Source organism: Solanum tuberosum, unplaced genomic scaffold (assembly GCF_000226075.1).
Source record: "Solanum tuberosum cultivar DM 1-3 516 R44 unplaced genomic scaffold, SolTub_3.0 scf00101, whole genome shotgun sequence".
Taxonomy (NCBI): Eukaryota; Viridiplantae; Streptophyta; class Magnoliopsida; order Solanales; family Solanaceae; genus Solanum; species Solanum tuberosum.
In genome coordinates this window covers 759,739-781,702 of record NW_006239029.1, presented here as the reverse complement: position 1 = coordinate 781,702, position 21,964 = coordinate 759,739, and the positions used below count along the sequence as shown (strand labels likewise).

At 34.5% G+C, this 21,964-nt stretch overlaps 2 protein-coding genes across 2 annotated transcripts; both read left to right on the top strand.

The window, feature by feature from the left end:
• Positions 1 to 4,181: 4,181 nt before the first annotated feature.
• Positions 4,182 to 13,736, top strand: LOC102580511 (uncharacterized). The gene is made up of 17 exons (XM_006348983.2): positions 4,182 to 5,967; positions 6,048 to 6,134; positions 6,214 to 6,464; positions 7,323 to 7,415; positions 7,573 to 7,654; positions 7,939 to 7,998; positions 8,068 to 8,120; positions 8,442 to 8,608; positions 9,130 to 9,340; positions 10,554 to 10,611; positions 10,717 to 10,773; positions 10,922 to 11,167; positions 12,520 to 12,587; positions 12,696 to 12,752; positions 12,833 to 12,926; positions 13,039 to 13,179; positions 13,273 to 13,736. The coding sequence occupies exons 1-17, from the start codon at positions 4,630 to 4,632 to the stop codon at positions 13,387 to 13,389; spliced, it is 3,180 nt and encodes a 1,059-aa protein (XP_006349045.1). The 5' UTR covers positions 4,182 to 4,629; the 3' UTR covers positions 13,390 to 13,736.
• A 1,983-nt stretch (positions 13,737 to 15,719) lies between these two features.
• Positions 15,720 to 17,937, top strand: LOC102580187 (cyclin-dependent kinases regulatory subunit 1-like). Its single transcript, XM_006348982.2, has 4 exons — positions 15,720 to 15,845; positions 15,956 to 16,026; positions 16,131 to 16,191; positions 17,514 to 17,937. The coding sequence occupies exons 2-4, from the start codon at positions 15,974 to 15,976 to the stop codon at positions 17,664 to 17,666; spliced, it is 267 nt and encodes an 88-aa protein (XP_006349044.1). The 5' UTR covers positions 15,720 to 15,845; positions 15,956 to 15,973; the 3' UTR covers positions 17,667 to 17,937.
• The last annotated feature ends 4,027 nt before the right edge of the window (positions 17,938 to 21,964 follow it).

Below are 21,964 nucleotides of genomic sequence, written 5' to 3'. Positions count from 1 at the left end.
TTTAACTTAAAAATAAAACTTCCATCTTGTTTAGCTTAAAATAAAATTTCCATCTTTTTAGCTTAAAAATAAAACTTTCATCTTATTTAGTTTTTTAAAAAAATCTTCATCTTATTTAGCTTAAAATAAAACTTTCATTTTAAGTTTATTAAAAGTAAAAGAAATTTTATTATTAAAGTTATCTACATTTTAATTGATATATAAAATATAATTTTTAAGTGAGCAATAAACTATTTAATAAAAAAATATGCAATTTAGTAGTGTAGTGAACATTTTGAGAGAAATCAAAATATAAATAAAACATAAGAATTAGGCAAATAAATTCAACTTATATTATATTCATAAATAAAATTGTATTTATAAAATGTAATTTTTTAATAGAAAAATATATTATCATAAGAGCAACGAATAATTAAGGTTGTGAACGTTATTATAAATGTTGTTAAAAATTATGTTAATATACATGAATGTAAAACGGTGTATAAAAGTGGGGTTTAAGGAGGGTATTTTTATTATTTTACCTACCTAATCTCAGGATAAGTTATCCTTGGATTGTTATTCCACCCCTAGGGAGAGATAACTTGTCCTAGGACTAACGGTTAATCCTGGGATAAGTTATCCCATCCTTGGCAACCAAACAACAAATTAAAGGTCACTTAAATATTATCCCTGGATAAAATCCTCTTATCCATTACACCAAACGACCCCTAAGTATTTTACTAATACAGATTGAATAACATTTTAAACATCGATTTTGGTTCTCTTTGAAATATAATTAAACAACTTGGATTTCATGATTCTCTAGATTCCTATTTGTCAAGGAAAATATACCCATGCTCCTTGTCATGATTGTGCTAAGCAAGAGACCCAATTAATTTTATTATGCATTTTGTGGGACCAAATTAAGTGAAAAGGGTTTGTTATTAGATTTTTTTTAATATTCGAAGCTTAAACTCAAAATCTTTAATTAAAGGCGGAGGAATTCAATCTAACTTACTACACATAATCAAAGAACTTGTTGTATTAACTATAAATAACATGTGTCATCAATTTTAGGACACAACAAACATAAGCATACATGGATCGAAAGTTTAATATATTGAGTTGTTATTGCAGGTACTAAATTTGAAATTTATTAATAATTTTGTGTGGGGAGGGGAGGGGGGGAGGAGTCATTGTTTTCATTTGATCATAGATTTTGAAGTTGTAATTTTTAGAACTTGAAGTTATGTTTGAACGTACATTTTACTTGGAAAAAATGTGAAGTTTTGTGAGTGGAATCAAATTTTCTCCCTAAAAATGGTCCAGCTTTGAAACTTAAAAATGATATGAAGATAATTTTTCAAAACTTGATAAATTTCATGGCTAAATAAATAGGGAAAAGAACACTTATACCATACCCTAAAAAAGAAAAATATTTACCCTTAAATACCTCATTACTCTCATGCCCTCTTTTTATTTTAAAATGACATATATCTATTTTTGTTTGCATGCTAATGTTAGCACCCACCCTTTTTTTGTTCTCTGATATCATCACAATATATTACATTATATGAATATACTCTGATGATATCAAAGAGTAGCTGAATAATGTCTTCATTGAATGTCTGCTTCTTCCTCCTTCATACCATCAAAATATAATATACTCTGGTAATATCAATGAGTAACTGAGCAGTGTTTTCATTGAGGTTTGCTTCAGTTCTTCGATGAGATTACTCAATCATTAATGATACCATTACGGAATATCTACATACTGTCATAATATCATTGAAGTATGTTTTCATTTTTTCAATAATTTAATTTAAAAACAATTTTAAAAATAGTCATAATTTAGATACAATTTTTTTAAAATTTGCAAAAACAGAAAAAAATTAAAAAAATATGTTTTCTTCTTATTTAGAATTTAATAAATAAGATTGTGACTTTAATAATTTCCTCTTAATTGTTTCTTATTTGTTTCTTAAAAAGAGTCCAATCCTATATGATACCGATAGAGAATTAATATACCGACAGAGTATCATAGAAGATTAAGTTTAGTCCTATATGATACCGATAAAGTATCAATATATCGACGGAGTATCACAAAAAATTATACTAATTTATAGTTTAATAAATAAGAATGTGACTTTAATGATTTTCTGTTATTTATTTCTTAAAAAAAGAGTCAGTCCTATATGATACGGATAGAGTATCAATATACCGACAGAGTATCACAGAAAATTAATTCATAGCAGTGATGTTGACGTCATGCTGACATCATGCGTGAAATTGAAAGGAGAAAATGGGATAAGCGGGTAAATAATTTGGGCCATGGGTCCACTAAGGATAAATAGTTTGGATTAGGTCCAATTTGGACAAATACTTTCACAATTGAGTCTATTTTATGTAGTTTTCCCAACTAAATATTGATGACAAATTTTGTAAATCTAAGGTCAAAATGTAGCTTAGTGTTTCCTTCGTGGCCGTTGAATTTCAACTTAGTATGTGTCACTTATTTCTCTCAATCCAACAAAAAAATATCGACCCAAATTTTCTCATAAAATAATTTTCCGCTACTTAGTGAAAAACTCTCATAATTTTTTTTTTAAATTACTCAAAAATAATTTCTATGACCTATGTAGTTTCTAGTTACATATATATTGATATCTATTTGTCCACCAATACTTCAGATTTTTCTTTTGTGTAATTAAAAATGGGAATATTCGTAAGTGTGCTTAGTTTTGTAAAATACAATGAAATTTTGTATCTATTTTTCAAAATGTAGCAACATCCCCTCCCCCCTCCAAAAAAAAATAGCAAACTATATTGTACTGGTATACAATACACACATTTTAATCGTAATTAAAATAGCATGAATATAATATCTTGTTATAACTGTGTGTATACTTATGTGACAAACGATATATATATGTATATGTTTTCAAAAACAAGAAGTGATATACGTGTGATCAGCTATATGTGTGTATGTCCTTTTTCAAAGCATAAAATTGATGTATGTATATGAATGCGTGGACATCTATTGTGTGTATGCCAGATTTGATTCAATGTATATGTTTTCAAAGTGTATATATGTGGAAAGTCAATTATATGTGAAGTATATGTTGTATGCATATGATTTCTAATGAAATAACATCAATTTTTTTATGGACAATTGAAATGCTATCGAACTTCGGCGAATGTGTGACCAAAGTGATGTGGCATGTCTTATTGAGTGACATCATTATTTATCTATTTCTTATTATTTTGAATTTTTCTTCTAAAAACGGCAAAAAGATTAATTTGTCGTTATTCACTATTGACATTTATTTCATTTGAACAATTACCCTTTATAAATAAAAGCCCAAAGACAATTTTTTTTCTTAGTTGATTTAAGTAGGGTTTCAACATCATTATAAGGCGTTACTTTCGATAATGCCTTCTATCGCTCTACTTCAATTTCATCTTTAAATTGCCCCTTTTTCCCCAGAAAAGTTTATTCATCTAATCGAGCTCTCACTTGACTTGAGACGTCTTACAAACATGATATCAATCTATTTTTCATCCTAATGTGGTAGTCAGATCTATGCCGTTTTAGCCATTCTTAAGAGATCTGTTTAGCAGGGTGTTTATCTCACAAAAAAAGGGAGTTTTACTTAGAAAAGTCCACTCATCTCTTCAAGTACCTGATATTCTTTCTTGATCACTCTCGATTGTTGTAAAATGGTGAGCATTCTTTCCTCTTTTATGCTTCATAACCGATTTCTGCTTTTTTCGATAAGAAGGTAAATTGAAAAAAATCAACCTATCATAGAAATGTGTTCAATTTTATATCTGCCGCTATGAAATCAAAAACCTCAACGTCAAAAGATTAAGAAGAAAAGCTTCAACAAGTATTAAAATTATATAAAACCACTGAAAATTCGAAAAATTCAGTATACATCTACTGATTCAAACGAGCTATTTTATGCATAATCTATTTTTTTTTTTTTTTTTTTTTTTTTTTTGCAATCGACCTTTTTATCTGACCAATTAGAATCATGAGAACACATTTGATTTACAAATTATTTTTTCTATATGAAAATTACATTTTATTATTTTTACCACAGCGTAAAGCTCGAATAAGTACACTAGTCGGCCGATCGATCGGTCGGATGGTGGAGGATCAAACCATACAAGGGAAAAAGTGGAGGACCTCCTCATAATAATACTGACACTACTTTTTGTAACCCCCGTTTAGACTAAATTGAGGCTAATTTGGGGAATTTAAAGAAATCCTTTTTTCATATCAGTATTATCAATTCACCGGAAAACCCTAATTGTTCATCTTCCCCCAATTTTATTTTTCTCTCCCAAAAAAATTTCCGATCAAAAAATCAAACCCTAAATGGCAGCCATTATGCATGTTTTAGGATTTTCCAGGTTTGTGTATGGATGAGAATCATCATCATCATCATGAGAAGGGGATTCTAGTTTTTTTTTTTATTTGGGTGAATCTGCTTGTGTTTGGGGGTTGGTTGGATCTGTTGATTGATTGAGAATCATTAGAAGAGGGAGATTTTAGTTTTTTTTTTTTATGAATCTGCTGGGCCTTTGTTGTTGATTTTTGTGGTATCTGTTGATTGATGTGTGTTTGTATTGTTCTTTTTTGTAATGGCAAACGGTTCAGAGAAAGGGGAGATTGTTGTTTCGTCCATTAGGACTGGTATGAAACGGGAGTTTGCTATGATGATGAAGGCTCAAGCTGATTGGGACATTGATGTTGGTCAAAAGAGGGTTACAAGGACACCACAATCGAGTCAGAAGAGTCCTGGTAACGTTAGCAATGATAAGGTTTATGTGAAAAAGAGGAAAAGGGAGGTGAAAAATGTGGTTGATAGTGAAGATTTGTCGAATTTGAAGGTTGTTGTTGGTAAGGAATTGGAGAGTGATGGTGTAGTGAAAAAGGATGACAATGTGGTTTTGTTGAGTGAAGATTTGTCGAATTCGAAGGTTGTTGGTGAGGAATTGGAGAGTGATGGAGTTGTGAAAATGGATGAAAATGTGGTTTTGTTGAGTGAAGATTTGTTGAATTCGAAGGTTGTTGTTGAGGAATTGGAGAGTGATGGGGTTGTGAAAAAAGATGACAATGTGGTTTTGTTGAGTGAAGATTTGTCGAATTCTAAGGTTGTTGGTGAGGAATTGGAGAGAGATGGAGTTGTGACAAGGGATGAAAATGTGGTTATTTTGAGTGAAGAGGAGGAGCCGAAGAGCGATGTGGTGGATTGCACTCGTGATGATGAGAAGAAAGGTAAGATGGATGAAGGAGTTGTTGGGTCTGGAGAAGAAGGGAATGCTAGCTTGCAGAATTGTGGAGATGATGCTAAGACTGAAAAGGGTGAATCAGTGAAAACCAATGATGATTTTGATGAAGAGATGGCTGAAATTGTTCCTGAATTAGCTGTTACTGCTCAGGGTGATGGTAAAGATGAGCAAAAATGTGGTGATGATACTCAGAGTGAAATGCCTACAACAGGGAAGGCCAGTGATTTCATTGTTGGAGCAATGCCTGAAATTATTCCTGAAGCAGCTGTTACTGCTCAGGCTGATGGTAAAAATGAGCAAAATTGTCGAGATGATGCAAAGACTGAAATGGCTAAAACAGTGAAGGCTAATGATTGCAGTGTTGAAGCAAGGCCTGAAATTGTTCCTGAATTAGCTGTTACTGCTCAGGGTGATGCTAACGATGAGCAAATACAGACACCTATGAGGCGGTTTACTAGGTCTGCTCTGAAAACAGAAGAGGATACAAAGGTATCTCAGTGCGATAGCATTAAGATTGTGGATGCTCATGAAACAGATTCTGTAGGTACCATGTCTGCACCTGCAAAGTTGGAGTTGAAGATGTCCAAGAAAGTTGCACTAACTAAAATTCCCACAAAGTTGAAAGATCTTCTTGAAACAGGTTTGCTGGAGGGTTTACCTGTTCGCTACATTCGTGGCACTACAAAGGTGAGTTTTTTACAGAGACATTTATTGAGTTTCCGTTTCGGCAATTCTGTTTGGATATTAACCAAATAATTGTAATTTAGGGGAGAGGGCGTCCTGCAAAAGGACTTAGCGGAGAGATTAGAGGGTCAGGAATATTGTGCTTCTGTGATAACTGTCATGGGACATCAGTAAGTGTAACTTTTTTGGATTTTCTTCAGTAGATTATCTGAATATCCCTTGTATGATATATTTCCTTGCTCGGTACAGGTTGTTACACCAAATCAATTTGAGCTGCATGCCAATAGTGCCAACAAACGTCCACCAGAATACATCTATTTGGAGAATGGAAAAAGTCTGAGGGATGTATTAAGTATGTGTAAAGATGCTCCTTCTGATGAAGTAGAGATGGTAATAAAAAATGCCATCGGGAGTGCAGACGCTAAAATAAATGCTTCAGCATGTATGACTGCACAGGAGTTTCAATCTCCCCCTGTTCAAAGTAGTGAAGCTAGTAGCAGGTATAAACATCTAAGTAAATTCCTGTTATGTTGATAACCCATCAAAAATATCTATGATTCTTCTCTGTTCAAATGCATCACAAAATGCACGAGGGATCATTAGTAGTTCTTTAATAATGGAAGAAGAAGTAGGGATGGCAATCCTCGGGCTGAAGTCCAACTTATGGCGCTAGCTTCAGCCTTCAGCTAGATCACTGAGATATGTAGATCTATTTCTGTTGTCTATTAAAACAACAACATACCCAGTGGAATCCCATAAGTGTGGTTTGGAGAGTGTAGAGTGTACACAGACCTTATCACTACCTCGTATAGGTAGTATAGGTAGAGAGATTGTTTTCGAAAGACCCTCGTTTAGCAAATTCAAGTATAAAGAATAAGAAAAAAACATAGCAACTAACAAGGGGAGCAGTGCAAATCCTACAACAGTAAGACAGTTTTGCTTCACCAACAAAAAGAAAATGATATGAAATAAATGGATACACATTCTTATCCCCCAAAAAGTAATATAATTGAAATGGTATTGTCATATAATTAATTCTTATCCCCGCAAAAGTAAAATTATTGAAATTGTATTGTCATATATTCTACTTCAGTCTTATTCATCTTCTCTACCATGGAATGCTGGAACATAACCTTTATGTTCTTTCTATTTTTTTTGATTTTGTAAATGTAGTTCATTTATTAACAAGGCCAAAAAAACTGGCCTTATACAAGGGGTATACGGTATACTACCATTATGTTCTTTCCATGTTTTAAATAATTAAAACATTTGCCTCGTATTTTACTTTGAATATCTTTAATTGTGTTATGATTCCTCACCTTTTTGCGTCAATATGTTATTTCCCACATTTGTTTCAGGTCTACATCATCTGCGCCTTCTACAAAGTTGACCGATCGAATGCCCTCTGGCAGTGGAACTCAAAGTAAAGTTCACGGAAAGTTAACTAGAAAGTAAGCCTTTTTGCTTGTTAAAGCTTTTGTTTTCTGTCTTTGATGATTTATTTTTGCCATTGCTCTGGCATCTAAGCTTTTTATTAATTCTTTTTCGTACTTTTATTGGTTCGTGGTGTTTCTTTTTGACTTCATTCTTGCTCTTCTGTCTCTACAGGGATCTGCGCATGCACAAACTTGTATTCGAGGAGGATGCACTTCCTGATGGAACTGCATTAGCATATTATGTCCGTGGACAGGTATATATTCAAACTCAATTACATAGTTCCATTTTGAATTGCTCTACTTTTGTGTTGTAACAGGTTAGTAGTCAAACCAATATTAGATTGTTGAATTTTTAATTGCTCATCACATGTGTTGTTGCAAACATGCTAGAAGTTTGTTCACTAGATTTGTACATTCATAGCATTCGCTTGGTGCTCCTTTGGTGGAATAAAAATTAATTACTTGTCAAAGAATTGTTCACTAGATTTTTTCTTTTATACATTCTTTGTATTTTAATTTGCTTGCTGTCTCCTGGCAGAAATTGCTGGAGGGTTATAAGAAAGGTCATGGAATTTTCTGCTACTGTTGCAATACTGAGGTACGTAGTTCCTGCTTTCGTAAGTATTAAAATCAGCTGTCATATGCTAATGTCCTTGTTTTCATACAGGTCAGCCCTTCACAGTTTGAGGCTCATGCAGGTTGCGCTTCACGTCGGAAGCCGTGAGTGTCTGTTTCTTTTGTGGTTTATACTGGATAATTTGTGTAAGGGATCAGGGACATATCCAAGACCCCCTTTTCTGATTGACTTGTGGTTTTCACATTCCTTTTCTGTCATATACACAGCCCATCCAAAAAAGGAATGTGAAAACCACAAGCCAATCAGAAAAGGGGGTAAAACAGGGAAAATGACTTGGATATGTCCCTGATCCCTTACACAAATTATCCAGTAATTAATGTTCTTCAAATGCACGAATGGTGTTAGTGCAACTTCTTTGACTGAAAGATTTAGTTTGCGTTAATCCTTCTGTGTTACTTTGACAGTTATTTGTACATATATACTTCCAACGGGGTGTCTCTGCATGAGTTGTCTATTAAACTTTCAAAAGAACGAAGGTCCTCAGCTGAGGAAAATGATGATCTCTGCTCTATATGTGCTGATGGAGGGGACCTCCTGTGCTGTGACAATTGTCCAAGAGCTTTCCATGCCGGTAAATGTGTTTTACATTGTTGAGTTCTTTTATGTACTGTCTATCTGTGTTTCCTTATAACAATTCAGTATCAAATTGTATTAGGAAGTTAGGATAATGCACCATATTAAGATATCTATTTAAAGATATCTACAAAAATGGCCGTTCATCAATCACCAATGCCATTCATGTATCATTACCACTATCGTCTGCCATAATCAACCACCACCATTTTAATTTTGAGAATTGGATCAAAGAATATTAAGACAATGGTGTCAAACAAATTGAAGTCTAGGTTGCTTGTCAAACATTCACATCCACAGTTTGATGACTCATGAAAATCAAATTGCAGTTTCATCATAACACCAGAAAATCCATCATCAGTTTTTCAAAACTGATGATGGATTTTCTGGTGTTATGATGAAACTGCAATTTGATTTTCATGAGTCATCAAACTGTGGATGTGAATGTTTGACAAGCAACCTAGACTTCAATTTTCACGTGATCATTATGTGCTCATTGCAAACTTGTTTCTATTGCAGAGTGTGTTTGTTTGCCAAGTATTCCCACGGGTACCTGGTATTGTAAATACTGTGAAAACATGTTTGCAAAAGAAAGATTCGTTGAGAATAATGCCAATGCTATAGCTGCTGGGAGGGTTGCTGGAGTTGATGCCATCGAGCAGATAACAAGACGATGCATTCGCATGGTGGAAACTTTAGAGACTGAAGTTAGTGTTTGTGTGCTCTGCAGGTCACATTTCTATTCCTACTTTTTCCACAACTAAGTTGACTTCATTTTAATTGATAGACAGAAGAAGTCACATGAGGCTTGAAGTGATATACTTGGACCTTCCATCATACTTTTTGGACCATACATTTTAAGAATACTGACATATCATTTTGATTGTCCAAAAGAATAATGACTTAATTCTGATCATCTAGGGTATTTTCATTTTCTTCAAGGGACATTCTTTTTTGTTTCTTTCAGTAGCCTGTATCAAGAAATGATCTCTTATAGCCACATAAAAATGACCTTTTAGATCTCTTATGTGTTAAAGTGAAGATATCTTGTAAAAAGGACATAAAACTAAAACAAGTTTGTAAAGGTCCACAAAATCAATTCTCTCGTATTATGCAATATGCACACTAGACACAGTTACATGTAGTTTAAGACATTAGTTTGTATTAATATATTATATTAGTGATGATGGAGGAATAATATTAAAGCAGTGGTTAAAAAGTTAGTTTGCTAGAGAAAACATCATATGAAAGTCTACAAGTTGAATAGTTTGCTGTATTTAAATTCTTGAGAGTTGTGGAATTTGTGTAGAATTGGAATGTCAAATGGTTTGGAACCATTCTAGAAGGGAGAGAACGCCATATAAATTGGAACTAAGGGAGGTATTACATACTTGACAGTACTGAAGTGTTGGCATGTGTTCCAGATATGCACAATGCCTGGAATCTGGATCATGTTACTGTAAGATTCCAGACATTGTGCATATCTGGAACACATGCCAACACTTCAGTACTGTCAAGTATGTAATACTCCCTCAGTTCCAATTTATATGAAGTTCTCTCCCTTCTGGAATGGTTCCAAACCATTTGACATTCCAATTCTACACAACTTCCACAACTCTCAAGAATTTAAATACATTAAACTATTCAACTTGTAGACTTTCATATGATGTTTTCTCTAGCAAACTAACTTTTTACTGAAGTGTTGGCATGTGTTCCATTTTATTATCGAGATATTACATACTTGACAGATACTGAAGTGTTGGCATATGTTCCATTTTATTATTGTGATGCTGCATCATCAGATAGATATTGAGTTTTTTTTAAAATTATTAGTTGTGTATTTTACTTCAGTTGCAAAGTCAAAGATATTAGAACTTTATCAAATTTGAAAATTTCCCACTGTTGCCTATTCAGTAGTTTCATAATTTTCGCTAATGTTGCAGGGATCAGGATTTCAGCAAATCAGGATTTGGCCCACGGACAGTAATAATTTGTGATCAGGTATTGTTTTGTTAGCATTGGATAATATAATATCTGGCGTTTTTACTCTTTTGTGAGTTCTCAGTAAGGTCGAGCATTGAAGAAGTTTTCCATTGCTTTTTGTAGTGTGAGAAGGAGTATCATGTTGGATGTTTGAAGGAGCACAACATAGATGACTTACAGGTTTGCAGAATTTCATGTTCTATTGCATGTTTTTCTATTTCTAGTATATCTGCTATGTCCTTTCTGTTGTATAATTAGATTGTTTAACCTTGCACATATTTACACATACTGATTGCTAGTCAACGTTTTGAAACCCTCCTCACTTCAGGAATTGCCAAAAGATAAATGGTTTTGCTGCACAGATTGCAGTAGAATTCATTTTGCTCTGGAAAAGGTGGTATCAGATGGAGAACAGAACATTCCTGAGTCTCTGTTGAAAGTCTTGAAGGAAAAGAATGAAGGAAAAGGTTCAGTGAATAACTCCAGTCTTGATATTAAATGGCGTCTGCTAAGTGGGAAAATGTCATCCGAAGAGACAAGGGTCTGGCTTTCTAGTGCTGTTTCAATTTTCCATGTGAGTTTCTTTTCCTAGTTTATTTCCTACTGTGCTTGTGACTCGGAAGAGGACCAGCCTAACCTCTAGGAGACCTGCTAAACATTCCTAATTGCAAATTGTTCATCTCTAAGAACTCATTTTCTATGAAATTGGAGACTGCTTAACTATCTTTTCCCAATGTATTCCTCTTCTATTTTCTATATGCGTTCAGCCGTTCAGACATTTACATGAATACTATACTTTTATGTGCTTTAAGTTAGTTCCTACCTCTTTAGAAAGCAAACCAAAGCTCCTTGATTTTTGGATCTCTAACCTTTTTAAAATCAGAGATAATTGGAGACCATTCCTGTTCTTAGGGTCCATGCTTTGCTTTAACATGCCTATATTTTAATATTAATTCACTTATGGTCATACTAATGTAATGATCTGTTTTCTTTTTTACTTCCCTACTCTAAGCTTTATGAAGCTTTTGTGTCTCCCCCTCCCCTGAAAGTGTTTTATGATTAATAATTCAAATAATCTGTTAAGAGTGTTAGGTTAGGTTAGTGAGAAGAGGTCACTTTCTTTCGTAGTAAGAGGTTCGTTTTGACACCCGCAGATACTTTAAGCTCTCAGATTTTCCAATACCAGTTTCTCATCACAATTTGGTACTGTGTTGGCCCATTGCCTTGATCAATTGGAGCCTTCTTGGGGTTGGGGTTGATGGTCGGAATAGGAGTGTCACAAGTGAGTTTAGATGAGGGTGGATTTACATCCCTTAGTCTGGGATTTCGTTACATCTGTTTCTCTTTTTCAGGTATAGAATTCTAACCAGATAGCTCGCAACTCAGCCTGCCACAGCTATCATTGCCCAGCTTGATGATTAGTTGTTTTGTGTTTCAGGAGTTCCCCTTTATTTTGTATATGGATTAAGTCAAGTTTGACCCTTCTCAAAAAAAGAAGAAGTCAAGTTTGGTGATTAGGCAATGATTTTGAAAGAACTAATATCATAACTACAATCAGTTTTTTAATAACGGTTGTGTTCGGACCATTTTGTGTGCCTGACTATTGCACTGGGTACTTGCTACCGCCCGGCGCCCACTAATAGCTACTATCTAACTCCTAATTCGTAAAGCAAATGAAATGTTATAAATCCTAGTCATTATGCCCTGAGTAAAGTCTGATGGGTATTAGAATCCCAGATTATCATATCCGCGAACAACACTGCCTTTGTGTATTTTCAGTTAACATAAACAAATTCCAGTTGTATTGTAATCTTGTTACCTATCTGCTAATACAGTTCTTATGTAGATAATTGTCATGCTAATTAGTGATGCTTACTGTGTATATATATGTGAATTTGATTATCTGTTCCTTGCCTTGTGGAATAGGAACAATTTGATCCAATTGCTGATGCAAGTACTAGCCGTCTAGATTTGATCCCACACATGGTCTATGGGTAAGTAATAACTTTTTGCTATTCATTTGATCTCTCAGTTCTTGTGAATACTCTCTTGTTTGGTACACATAACCTCCCTCACTCTATTTTACATATCATGTTGTTCAGAAGGAGTTTCAAGGACCAAGACTATGGAGGGATGTTCTGTGCAATATTATTGGTCAAGTAAGAAACCAATTCACCAGTGTTCCATACAAGTCTTCAGTAAGATAGTAACCCATACTGATTCTCTTTCCACTTTGCAGTTCATTGGTTGTTTCTGCTGGCATTTTTCGTGTTTTTGGGAAGGAAGTGGCTGAACTCCCTTTAGTTGCTACAAGTACTAATTGTCAAGGACAGGTAACTCAATTTTAAGCTTACAATGTGTCTGATTTCAGTTTACCCTTACCTTGTGAGGATATACCTAGTCTTTTCCATTTTGTTAACTAAACATTTTGTTTTTCCTGCACAGGGTTACTTTCAATCTCTGTTTTCTTGTATGGAGAACCTTTTGCAGTCCCTGAAAGTAGAAAACCTTGTACTTCCGTCCGCAGAAGAAGCAGAGGCGATCTGGACAAATAGATTTAGCTTTACAAAGATCCCTGAAGAACAGGTAATTTGATATTGACACAAGTACGTGCACGCATTCCATCGACCCCTTTTCTAGAGTTTCTGTTGTTAACCCACGCATCAAATCTCTTTGCAGATGAAGCAGTATCGGAAAAATTATCAGATGATGGTTTTCTCTGGAACATCCATGCTGCAGAAGCAAGTGGGAGGCTCTCAGCGTGATGAAGACAATTTTACTTTAGGAGATGCATGATTTGTTGTGCAGATATTTTGTGGTAAATGGTTTTGATTTTTGTGTCAGACAAGGGATGTACAGTGGCTGGCTCTAGTTTCAGTTTGGTGGTATATATGGGGAATAGCGTAGTCATCATATGTTAGTTACCCTGTGAATGTTACATCAGTTGTTAGCAGGAGCTATGGTTCAGAAACGTTGGATTATCTCAGTTGTGGAAGTTGGTAAACTGTGAAGTTCAGCAGGATTTAGATATAGCGTGCTGTCTTGTTTATCTTATATGGGAACGAGAATATTCAGTGCTGCTGTAAAATGGCTCCATTTTTGCTACAGTAACAATTGAAAAGTAGCCTTAGTTTATTACTGCATTTGATTTGTTATTTTAATCATTATCAGCACTCTTCCCTCTTCAACAACATACCCAGCGAGATCCAACAACGGGTATGGGAGGGTGGGTGTTCTTATTTTTATCAACACTCTTTCCTCTTCAACAACATATCCAACGAGATCCATCAATGGGTTTGAGGAGGGTGGGTGTTGTTATTTTAGTCATTATCAACACTCTTTCCTCTTCAACAACATATCCAACGAGATCCATCAATGGGTTTGAGGAGGGTGGGTGTTGTTATTTTAGTCATTATCAACACTCTTTCCTCTTCAACAACATATCCAACGAGATCCATCAATGGGTTTGAGGAGGGTGGGTGTTGTTATTTTAGTCATTATCAACACTCTTTCCTCTTCAACGACAACATACCCTGAGAGATCCAACAAAGGGTATGGAGGAGGGTGGCTGTTCCTGTTCATAGATAAGCCCTATCGTTGTGCGGTAGAGTCCTTGTGGTGGGGTATGTGGAGGGTGGGTGTTATTTTAATCATTATCAAGGCTCTTTCCTCTTCAACAACATACCCAGCGAGATCCAACAACGGGTATGGGAGGGTGGGTGTTCTTATTTTTATCAACACTCTTTCCTCTTCAACAACATATCTAGTGAGATCCATCAACGGGTTTGAGGAGGGTGGGTGGGTGTAGTTATTTTAATCATTATCAACACTCTTTCCTCTTCAACGACAACATACCCTGAGAGATCCAACAAAGGGTATGGAGGAGGGTGGCTGTTCCTGTTCATAGATAAGCCCTATCGTTGTGCGGTAGAGTCCTTGTGGTGGGGTATGTGGAGGGTGGGTGTTATTTTAATCATTATCAAGGCTCTTTCCTCTTCAACAACATACCCAGCGAGATCCAACGATTATGGGAGGGTGGGTGTTATTTTAATTATTATCAACACTCTTTCCTCTTCAACAACATATCTAGTGAGATCCATCAACGGGTTTGAGGAGGGTGGGTGGGTGTAGTTATTTTAATCATTATCAACACTCTTTCCTCTTCAACAACATATCTAGTGAGATCCATCAACGGGTTTGAGGAGGGTGGGTGGGTGTAGTTATTTTAATCATTATCAACACTCTTTCCTCTTCAACGACAACATACCCTGCGAGATCCAACAAAGGGTATGCGGAGGGTGGGTGTTCATAGATCCTTACCCTATCTTTGTGGTGTAGAGTCCTTGTGGTGGGGTATGAGGAGAACCAATATACATAGACTTTATCATTACCCATGTGTAATAAATGAATGTTTTCGATAGACCCTTGATTCATATAACTTATCATTACCCTTGGCTCAAGGGAGAACCAACACTCCGCTTGAGTAGGAGTAACTTTTCCAATTATAATCCCCCCTCCACACGCACAAAAAAATTATCATTTCAAACTGATTTAGAAGAACTTCGATTTTGTTTCTCCAAAAACCAAATTTAAGTCAATTCTTCTCAAATAGACCATAAAACTAGTTGAAAACCAAAAAAGAAGAAAGAAGAAAAAGGTTTGCTCCTATTGAATGCCAGTGCTTTGTCTAGGGCTAGTATAAAGATCTTTTGATTTCATGGATAACATTAACGTCTTATCCTTTTATTCTCTCTTTACACGAATCAATTATGAAGCGTCGAAGAGAAATTACCTAATTCAAAATATAAATCGTAAAAAGAAAATACTTATTATATAATACAAATACAATTTATTTGAATCATCACTTATTAATGTAAGTAGGTAGATTTTCATTATAAATTTGTTTTAAATAAATAAATTTACTTTTTAGTAAATAACTCTAATTTTCTCTATTGCAAAAAAAAAAACAATTAAGAACCTAGAAATTCCACGTGTAATGGAAACATCTAGAACTATTTCAACTGAGCGGGAAAAATCATTCAAAATTCAAAATTTAAAAATGTGCCGTTATTCCCTTTTTAATCATTTAAAAACTTCTAAATGAGGTAAAACAATTTAGGTTATTTATTAATTCAAACAAATTCGCCCAAATTTCTGAATAAAGCACTCCATATTCCTCCCTTTTCCCCCATTCATTTTCCATCCATTTCTCTTTTTTTAGTCTCCATTTCTCCGATCGGCACAACACAAAGGTAAACGTTTCTGCCAAATTCATCAATTTTAATGAACCTGCTTTCTCCAGTCAATACGGATCTGTTTTATTCAGTTTTTTTCTTGCTGATGAATTTGTTTTTTTTTCCAGTTGTTTTTGAACTGAAAAATGGGGCAGATCCAGTATTCTGAGAAGTATTTTGATGATACCTATGAGTACAGGTATTCTGTTTGCTTAATCGGTTTGAATTTCTAGTGTTTTTTGTTTGTTTTTTCAATTAATTCGTAGTTTTTTTTTTGTTTTTGCTGGATTTTGGATTTTGCAGGCATGTTGTTCTTCCTCCTGATGTAGCGAAATTGCTTCCTAAGAATCGTCTTCTATCTGAAGTGAGTGATCGGTTTTACTTCTTAGGGTTTTTGTATGTATTCATTTTCACGTAGTTGAACTAGCAGATTAAAATTAGTGATATTTTATGCATTCATTTAGGAGTTTCTTCGATTGAAATGATTAGTTGATTGTGCTAATCAAAGTAAGGGATGATCGTGCTTAGCAAATGATAATCAGTGATATTTTGAGTTCATTTCGGAATTTCTTTGATTGAAATGATTAGTGGAATGTGCTAATGAAAATAAGTGATAATTGTGCCTAGAAAATGATTATCAGTGATATATTGTGCTTTGATTTTGGAATTTCTTCGATTGAGATGGTTAATGGAATGTTCTCATGTAAATTAGTGATAATTGTTCCTAGCATGTGATAAGTAGTGATATTTTATGTTTTCATTTTGGATTTTTTTCAATTGAAATGATTAGTTGAATGTGCTAATCGAAATAAGTGATAATGTGCCTAGCAAATGATAATCAGTCATATCTTGTGCTTTCATTTTGGAACTTCTTTGATTGAAATGATCAGTCGAATGTGCTGATCAAAATAAGTGATATGGTGCCTAGCAAGTGATAATCAGTGACATTTTGTTCTTTCATTTCAGAATTTCTTCTACTGAAATGTTTAGTTGAAAGTGCTAATCAATAGAAGAGATAACGTGCATAGCAAGTAATAATCAGTGATATTTTGTGTTTTGATTTGGAATTTCTGCTATTGAAATGATTAGTTGAATGTGCAAAACAAATGGTACAGTGATATTTTGTGCTCTAATTTTTGGAATATCTTCAGTTGAGATGATTAGTTCAATGTGCTAATCAAAACAAGTAATAATCGTGCCTTGCAAAAATAATCAGTGATTGTGCTTTCAATTTGGGAATTTCTTCGATTGAAATGATTAGTTGAATGTGCTAACCAAAATATCTGCCTAGCAAGTGACATTTTGTGCTTCCATTTTGGAATTTCTTCGACTTAAATGAGTAGTCAAATGTGCTAATCAATATAAGAGATATTGTTCCTAGCAAGTGATGATCAGTGATATTTTGTGCTTTTGTTTCAGAAATTATCCTACTGAAATGATTAGTTGAATGTGCACAAAAGAAGTGCTAATTGTGCCTAGTAAATGATAATCAGTGATATTTTGTGCTTTCATTTTTGGAATATCTTCAATTGAAATGTTTAGTTAGATGTGCTGATTAAATAAATGGTATAGTCCCAACTATTTAGATTAGTTTGTTCTTTTGCACTAAATGAAATCTCATCTGGACTGTGGCTTTGTTCTTTGGCATGCGGTTTATGTTGTTTGTCTTATTTGATTGATTCTTAGAATGAGTGGCGGGCAATTGGAGTTCAGCAGAGCAGAGGATGGGTGCACTATGCTATTCATCGTCCAGAGCCCCATATCATGCTCTTCAGAAGGCCACTGAACTATCAGCAGCAACAAGAGAACCAGACTCAGCAAGTTCTGCTTGCCAAGTGAAGAAACATGTCTCTCGTTTCTTTTTCCTAATGAATCAGATCATATACAGATAGTAATGTTCATTTCATCTAGAAATGATATGATAGTTTTATGGATGTCTAGTTAAATGTCTGGATTTTTAAGGATGTTAAGTACTGTAATGCTTAGCTCTTGTGGAGTTTAGGTTTTGAATTCCCGTATTCTAAACAATCAGGTTTTATATCCGTGTGCTTGGAATTGGTACTCTATGAAAGTCTCACTGGATGGATTCTGACCAGTTTGCATTTCTTTACTTTGGCATCATACATGTTGGATCTATTTGGTTCTTCATGTATTGGATGAGCTGCACGTTCTTTTAATTCGTGTGATGTTGACGCCCTACCTCTTTTTTGTTGGCATCTTTTTAGTCATGGTTGAATCACTTTCTGCATTTCAGATGCTGGATGTGGACCATATTACTCAGGTATTGAATTTGTAGGAAATGTTATCATTGAATATTAATGTGGAGGACCACTCAACCTAGTTCTCATCTCTACAATTTTGTGAAACGATTACTCTTAACATGCCACATCTTGTTTATTTTACCATGTTACTGTGTTCTCCTGTTGACTTTTAACTAAGGGAAACTTAAGTCTTCATCAGTGTGTGCTGAGATGTCCTGTTACTATATTCTATCTAACTTCGTTGGTCTATATTCTCCAATTACGTCGTACTGTTATAACTAGCCTTCTGCTGTTTTTTTTCTGAGCAAAGTTCACAATGCATTCCTTAGCTAGTGTTAGATCAAAGACTGGAAGAAATGTGTGATCTTGTTCTTCTATTACTCGATAGCATCAATTAGAGCTATAAACGCTCTTCGCCCCTCCTTCCTTGTCCCTTACGAACTCAGATAATGATATGCTGATTGAATTTTACTTAGTTTCAGGCTTGGATTGATCTCTGATAATACTCTGTTTTGATTGATTAAATGAACTCATAATGTGAGTTGTAGAGTTCCAAGATTTTTTCAATCTGCTTTGAGATTTATTAACTGAATAAATTGTTAATCAAAACTACCAACAGATGTTATACATCAATTGAAGAACAACATAGCATGTTACAACACCACTTGCAATTTTGCCATTTTTTTTACATCAATAATTCTACATTAGAGCTACACTATGAAATTCAAATTACAGTTATTCAGAATCGAATTTTTCTTTAATCCTTCCAACAACACTACCGGTGTGATCCCATAATCGAGGTCTTGGGAGGGTGAAATGTAAGCTATGTTATCCCTACTTGGATGAGACAGGTAGATAGATGATTACATAAATGAGGCCTCAGGAGGGTAGAGTATATTCTAACATTACCCCTACCTTGGATAAGGGAGAGAGGCTGATTCCGATAGGAACTTGTTAAACTAGGAGTTTAGAAGCTCTCTAAGCAGTGATGAACAAAGAAGAGCTATGAACAGAAAGAAGGGAGAAGATATTATTCATTTTGGCTAAAATTTCAAACTACAAATTGAAGCATTCATCAATGCTTAATAGATTGAATTAGAAGCATCTAGAAGGTTGACATCACATGTCATCCTAACAATCATCTAACCAACTTGTAAGTTAAACAGTGAACTAAGGACACTTAATGAATTAGTCCCCTGATATCATTTGAACACATCCCTTCAAGCTGAAGGGTGCAAAACATTAAGCACACCAGCTTGCCCTAAAAGTATGATTGTTGAGCTTGACTTAACCCCTTTGTCAACAAGTCTGCAAGCTGTTGTTGAGTTGGAACATGGATAGTTTCAACCACCGCTTCTTTAATCTTGTCCCTGATAAAATGACAGTCTATATCTATGTGTTTGGTTCTTTCATGGAATACTGGACTGGCCGTTAATTATATAGCTGATTTGCTGTCACTCAAAATGTTGACATGCATTTAATAGGCACTCCTAGCTCAGTGAACAAGCCTATTAACCAAGTAACCTCAGATACAGCTGAAGCCAAGCTTCTATACTCAGCTTCAACTGAGCTTCTGGAAACAATCTGTTGTTTCTTAGACTTCCAAGACACCAAAGACTAACCAAACTTTACTACATAGCCTGTAATGGACCTTCTAGTGTTGGGACAAGCAGCCCAATCACAGTCACACCAACATGTGAACATAGTGATAGGTTTGGCCTGCAACCACACTCTTTGACCTACTATGCCTTTTAAGCTATGGTACAAACACCTTCAACAAAACTATACTTTCTCTTCCCTAGTAATGCAATCCTCATCGACCTACTCCAGATCCCATAATTCTCTGAACCTGTCAACTTAATGGGAATCAACACAGCTCCTGAAGCGTTTGACTGGCCAATGTATAAAGGAACAATCTTTGTGATCGCCATTGTTGCAATCTTCAACTACATAGCTAAAGGATATCTAATCTAAGCTATAATACTACTCCTAGATAGCCAGGATCGAATGCTCTGATACCATGTTAAACTCTAGGCATTTGAACAACGAAGAACTATGAACATTAGAAAGGGAGGAAGATATCATATTCATATTGTCTAAAATTTCAAACTAAAAATTAAAGCATTCATCAACGTTTTATAGACTGAATTAGAAGCATCTAGAAGGTTCACATCACCTGTGAATTACTCAACTAACTACCTAAAATTCTCTCAATTCAACTAGTAATTTAATTGCTACTCCTTTGAACCTTCAACAACAACTTTCAAATTTTCATGATACAACTGAGTTTTATTCATCATAAGCTCAGATTCTTTCAATTTCAGCTCCATCCATTTCTCATTCATCTCCATCAATTTCTTCTTCCCCAATTTCCTTAACCCTTCTTTACAATACTCATTCCTCTGAAACACCATTGTCATTTCATTCACCAAAAACGAAAAATCATCCAAATTCACATCTTCATCTTCTTCTTCTACTACTAATAATTCCTTTCCCTTAGCTGCATTTCGACCCCAAATCTTTCGCCCAATTTCGTAAATCTCGCCGTCGTGTGGAGTTTTGATTTGGGATTTGGATCTAGCGAACTTGTGGTACTTCTCTTTCAGTTTCTTCAGCTTATTCGCGATCTGTGCATCGGTGAAGTTTCCGGTACGGAGGCCGTTGTTGTTTGGGGATTGTGAGAGGGTTTTGAGGAGTGCGATTTCGTCGTTTTCGGAGAAAATTCTGTGAGTTTCTGCAGATTTTGTGATTGTTTTGGTGATCGGTAGCGTTGAGTTTTCCGGTGACTTGAGGGAGTTTGTACGGTGGTTCACGGCGGTGGTGGATTTTTCCCGAGACCGTGAGTGGGTCATGGTTTTTTTGCCGATGTGTTTCGTAGTGAGAGTTGAAATCTGGGAACTGTGAGATGGTGAACTTTTAAAGTGAAAAATTACACGTGTTTACCCTAGGGTAAGTATGATACGGTATCGTTTAATTTAAAAGAGAAATATTGAAAACACTCCAAACACGTGTTTAACCTATGGGTACATATGATACTTCACGATTTTGTCCCAATTTACGTGATATAATTTAATCTGATATAGGATTTAAAAGAGAAAAAGTATTGACAAAACTCTTATTTTGGATGTGAAGTTTTTTTAGTTCATTCTCGAACTATAAGAACATTCGTTTACTTGACTAATTGAACTTAAATACACTCTCAATTTAGCATACATGAGTTTGAGGCCTTTTGTTATATTATGTGGTAAATCAGGGTGTATCTAAGTTTAATTAGTTAAGTAAAAAAAATATTTTTAAAATTGTCAATAGTTTGAAGACGAAAATAATAACTTGTAGAAGTGTTTTTAATACTTCTTCAAAAATTAAATTTGTGTTTTTAACCTGCCATGAGATTTATGTAGTTATAGAAATATATCATCTAGTGCAGAGATAAATTCAATTTTTTTTAGGAGGATGCAGAGATATGTTCATGATTATGTTATAAAAATAATATTGCGAATGTTTATTATACAATTTTTTTGAGATAAGCAAGGAGTTTACAAATAACTCAAGCAAATAACTTAAACAAGTAATTCACAAGTAATTTCTTTGAGATCGAAATTAAGCAAATAGATTATAATTTACTCAAACATGCAAATTTGTAAGTGGTTTTAAACATCTTTTATATATATATATATATATATATATATAAATAAATAAGAAATCAATTCAATTTATTTTATATTATTAATACAAAGCTGAATAATAAATCCATACCTCTTTATATGTCTTTATTATATTTACTTTATAGTCTTTAAAGTTTGAACTTTATAACTTTTTATAGAGTTTTCAAGTTAATATATATTAATTGTTTTTATGATTACATATTTATCATAA